At 45.7% G+C, this 4,700-nt stretch overlaps 1 protein-coding gene and 1 long non-coding RNA gene across 2 annotated transcripts in view; one reads left to right on the top strand and one right to left on the bottom strand.

The window, feature by feature from the left end:
* Positions 1-15: 15 nt before the first annotated feature.
* On the top strand, positions 16-1,030 carry LOC125487640. Its single transcript, XR_007266007.1, has 2 exons — positions 16-261; positions 517-1,030. It is a non-coding gene; the product is annotated as an uncharacterized LOC125487640 (long non-coding RNA).
* Positions 1,031-3,124: 2,094 nt separating this feature from the next.
* The window catches only part of LOC125487638 (barrier-to-autointegration factor A-like), a 3,423-nt gene continuing 1,847 nt past the window's right edge, over positions 3,125-4,700 (bottom strand). Inside the window, exon 2 of the mRNA XM_048619560.1 lies at positions 3,125-3,457. Coding sequence (XP_048475517.1) covers positions 3,311-3,457 — 147 coding nt within the window. The 3' untranslated portion in view covers positions 3,125-3,310. The remainder of the gene's footprint in view (positions 3,458-4,700) is intronic.

The raw sequence follows: 4,700 nt of genomic DNA, 5'->3' as shown, positions 1-4,700 counted from the left end.
GCGGTTGGTGGATGGGAATGGGGCGAGGGCAGAGATTTGACTGTTGCCTCCTTTTGCGTTTTGATGGGGTAGGGGTGGAGGATGCTTGCTGTGTCCCCAGCACTGAACTGATGGAAAATTTGGACGTTCTGTTCGCAGGTGGTGCAGGGGATGTTGTACCATGTGGAGATGGTGCTGGGCCGGACTACCTGCAAGAAGGCAATGGGAAGAAATGTCAACCTTGAGAGTTGCAGCCTCCAGGCGGATCAGCAGAACGGCGCGGTGAGAGGCGTTTCGACCCTTGGGAGGGTAGTTGAGGTGGAAACCCCACAACCTTTTAAAAATTACTTGAATGAGCACTTGGTGTGTTGTAACATTCGAAGCTGTGAGCCTCGTGTGGGAAAGTGGGACTGTCTGTAGGAAATAGTGTATCTTTGGCAATACAGACATGATTGGCATTGGGTGGTACCATGTAATGAGTAACTACATACTCATTTACAGATTGGATGATACCAATGTTGACTTTTATTCCTTCAGATGCCAGTCTGTACATTCCAAGTCTGGGATCAGGCATGGATTCCTTCGAAGGAGGTGAGCGGATTTAGCTGCGTACTCTGAACTCCATCTCGTCTCCGTACAGGCCAGAACAGAAGAATGCTTCGCAAAATGCATTAATAAGAAATCACCGTCTCAGATCTGAGGGAGTCAAGAGTGTCGCTGCAATAGGTGTGACTGTTCTGACACATCACCTGCACCTGGGCAAACACCATGTAATATTAGACAGTTCTGTCTCTTTCAGGGGAAACACTGCTGCAACTAACATACACAGTTATATCAACTGCTTCCAGCTTTGTTTCAAGCTCTTTGAGCAGTGCCGAAGTCAACTCTGATCTAACAACATGACAGTGTACTAAACTTGGGCGGATGGAGTCTCCTTTGGGGCTCAGCACATCCACTGCTGCTTGCTCGGTAGCTATCCAGTTGTAAGCACACTGTTACATATTTATATTCATTACCCAAATAAACTTACTTCCGAGTATAATCAAATGCACTTTTGTTGTTTGTGCTGTCTCTATGAAAATCTTGCCTCTGTATTCAACCTGCTGTGGGAGAGTTTGATGGGGACGGCGTGGACGCCTTTATTTTGAGTAGAAGAACCTTTACTCTGTACCTAACCATGTGCTGCCTTGGAGTGTTTAATGGTAACTGTGGAGGGAACTTTACCGTTAAAGATTTGAGGGACGTTTACTTGATGTTTGAGAGTGTAGAGACTTTTAGTTTAGCAAAATAGAGGAAGGTTCACTCTAACCCCATGCTGTCCCCTTGTCCTGGGAATTTTTAAGTGGTGACAGTGTGGAGGGAGCTTTGCTTTTTAGTTTAAAAGAATAGAGGGAGCTTTACTCAATCTAACCCCATGCTGTACCTGTCCTGGGAATATTTGATATGGACGGTGTAGAGGGAGATTACCTTCAGTTCAAAAAAAATGCAGAGAGCTTAACTCTAACTGCATGCTGACCTTGTCCTGGGAATGTTCGAAAGTACAGTATTGAAGCAAACTTAAAGTAAAAAAAAGTACAGTCATAGAGCTGTACGGCACAGAAACAGACCCTTCGGTCCAACCCGTCCATGCCTACCAGATTTCCTAAATTAATCTAGTCCCATTTGGCCCATATCCCTCTAAACCCTTCCTATTCATGTACCCATCCAGATGCCTTTTAAATGTTGTAACTGTACCAGCCTCCACCACTTCCTCTGGCGGCTTGTTTCATACACGCACACCCTCTGTGTGAAAAAATTGTTTAGGTCCCTTTTAAATCTTTCCCCTCTTGCCTTAAACCAATGCCCTCTATTTTTGGACTCACATTTTGAAATTACATAGGCTTTTCACAAGAAGTTGAGCTGCTGTCTTGGTGTTTATTCTGCCCTTGAGCCCACACTTCTCCATCTCAGCCACAGCTAATTCTTCTGTTCCTTTCCTCCTCGCTTAGCTTTTTAACTACCATTCACCTTGACCACTCCCCTCCAAGCAAAGGAGGCCCTTCTGAAATTCCAAACGGTGACTGAAGTGGCTGTCTTAACATCGATGACTCCTGGTTTGCACCTCACTCGCAAGTGGAGATGTCTTCTTCAGCTGTTGTACTGAAACAAGTCTTTTTAAAGATCTGTATCTTCCCCAGTGCCTCTTTCCAGTGAAGACCCCCAGTTTGTTCCGTCCTTTCTGCTCCGTTCTAACCTTGCAGTTCTTGTAAATCATTTTAGCGTTCTTGTGAAGTGCTTGTGGTGACTTGGGAGATTGTGTGTGTATGTGAGGATACTCCCTTGTCTGTGATGTTTAAAAAAATCTCATGCTTATTTCTAAAGGGCGTTTGTGCTTATCTCTGTACCGTCCTCTGCCTCAGCAGACTACCTGATATTGTTGTATTGCTGTGGAAGGTTTGAATTATAAAGGCTGGGACTTTTTTGACCGGAATGTATGAGATTGAGAGGTGACCTTTTAAAGAAGTTGATAAAATAATGAAGGGTGTAGATGGAGTTAATGGTAGGTGTTCTTTGTTGGGGGGGAGGGTTTAATTGTGACGGGCAGCATGTTGGTGCTGGCTTGGAGGCCTGAAGGGCCTGTTCCTATGCTGTAATTGTCTTTGTTCTTTGCCCTGGGATGGGAGATTTCAAGAGAAGGGGGCACATTTTGAAGGAGAGAGATTTAGAAAAGACACGAGGGGCTTTTTTTTTTTTTTTACAGAGTGGTTTGTGTGTGGAATGAACTTCCAGAGGAAGTGGTGGATGCGGGTTTGGTTACAACGTTTAAAAGACATTTGGATAAGTACATGAATAGGAAAGGTTTGGAGGGATATGGGCCAGGAGCAGGCAGGTGGGGCCTAGTTTAGTTTGGGATTATGGACTGGTTGGACCGAAGGGTCTGTTTCCATGCCGTGTGACTCTATGACTTGCCACTAGGCCGTTTTGTATTTAAATGACTCCTTCCACGCCTGTCTGGATTCTCTAGCCACCGTGGAGGCAAATGCCGAAAAGTGCAGCCAGGTTTTTTTTTTTGTTGGCAATGCAGAAGGCACAGTTTGGCGACAATGCCGCGGTGAATCACCTTGGAATCAGACGGATGGCAAAGAGGCAACTTATCCATGTTTTATTAAAAAATCAGTTTTTCAAAACAGCATAAAATCTGGAATAGCCCTGGTGACCTAGGGCTGCAAACAATCAATAAATAGCAATTAAGGTTTATTTGAGGTAAGTATTACTGTCATTTACCCAGGAACCTGGTGTGTGGAAGGGGGGTGTGGCAGTGTGGAGTGGGTTGAAGGGGGAAGAGAAGGCTTTAGAGGAAGGCATCGCACCACTCTCTGAGACAGCGATAACAGTCTTCGGATTGCCTGTTGCCCGCGAAGCACACTTGCCTCATCCAGGACTTAAAGGCCACTTTGTCTTGTTTCAGAAGCAGGAACTGGCCCAAGACATCTTTAGCCTGAGTAAGGGTTTGGAAAGAAAAGGAATTAAAGTACCCGGCAGCCTATCGCAAGTCAGCATTTTGTTTTTTGTTCATTCACAGGGATGAGGGTGTCACTGGCCAGGCCCAGCATTTATTGCCCAGAGGCCAGTTAGAAGCCAACCACATTGCTGTGGGTCTGGAGTCACGTGTAGGGCCAGACCAGGTAAGGATGGCAGGTTCCCTTCTCTAAACGGGCATGAGGGAACCAGATGGGTTTTTCTGACCCCGGAATCACAGTCATCATTCGATTCTTAATTCCAGATTATTTATTGGATTCCAATTCCACCATCTGCCATGGCAGGATTCAAACCCAGGTCCCCGGAACATGACCTGTCATAATACCACTAGGCTGTGGCCTCCCTCTGCTTCTTTTTGCACCTGGGTGTCACTGGCAAATTGGCATCTATTGCCGCTCTCCAACTGCCCTCGAAAATGATTTGGATTTCTAGAGGGCACTCAAGCTTCAAACCACATCATAAGACCATAGATTCACCACTCTCTGGCTGAAGAAGTTTCTCCTTATCTCCGTTCTACAAGGTCTTCCCATTACTCTAAGGCTGTGCCCTTGGGTCCTAGACTCTCCTACCAATGGAAGCATCTTCCCAACATCCACTCTGTCCAGGCCATTCAGTATTCTGTAAGTTTCAATCAGATTCCCCCTCATCCTTCTAAACTCCAATAAGTATAGTACCAGAGCCCTCAAACGTACCTCATATGTTAAGCTTTCCATTCCTGGGACCATTCGCATGAACCTCCTCTGAACCTGCTCCAGGGCTAGTACATCCTTCCTGAGATATGGGGCCCAAAACTGCACACAATACTCCAAATGTGACCTGACCAGGGCCTTATAAAGCCTCAGTAGTACATCCCTGCTTTTATATTCAAGTCCTCTCAAAATAAATGCCAACATTGCATTTGCCTTCCTGACTACTGACTCAACCTGCAAGTTTACTTTGAGAGAATCCTGGACTGGAACTCCCAAGTCTCTTTGCACTTCAGATTTCTGAATTTTCTCCCCATTTAGAAAATAGTCCATGCTTTTATTCTTCTTACCAAAGTGCGTGGCCTCACACTTTCCCACGTTGTACTCCATCTGCCACTTCTTTACCCACTCTCCTAACCTGTCCAAATCCTTCTGCAGCCTCCCCGCCTCCCTAATACTACTTATCCCTCCACCTATCTTTGTATCATCTGCAAACTTAGCCAGAATGCCCACAGT

Source organism: Rhincodon typus, chromosome 43 (assembly GCF_021869965.1).
Source record: "Rhincodon typus isolate 14 chromosome 43, sRhiTyp1.1, whole genome shotgun sequence".
Lineage (NCBI taxonomy): Eukaryota > Metazoa > Chordata > Chondrichthyes > Orectolobiformes > Rhincodontidae > Rhincodon > Rhincodon typus.
The sequence above is the reverse complement of the archived record's forward strand: the minus strand, read 5'-3'. Positions and strand labels throughout refer to the sequence as shown.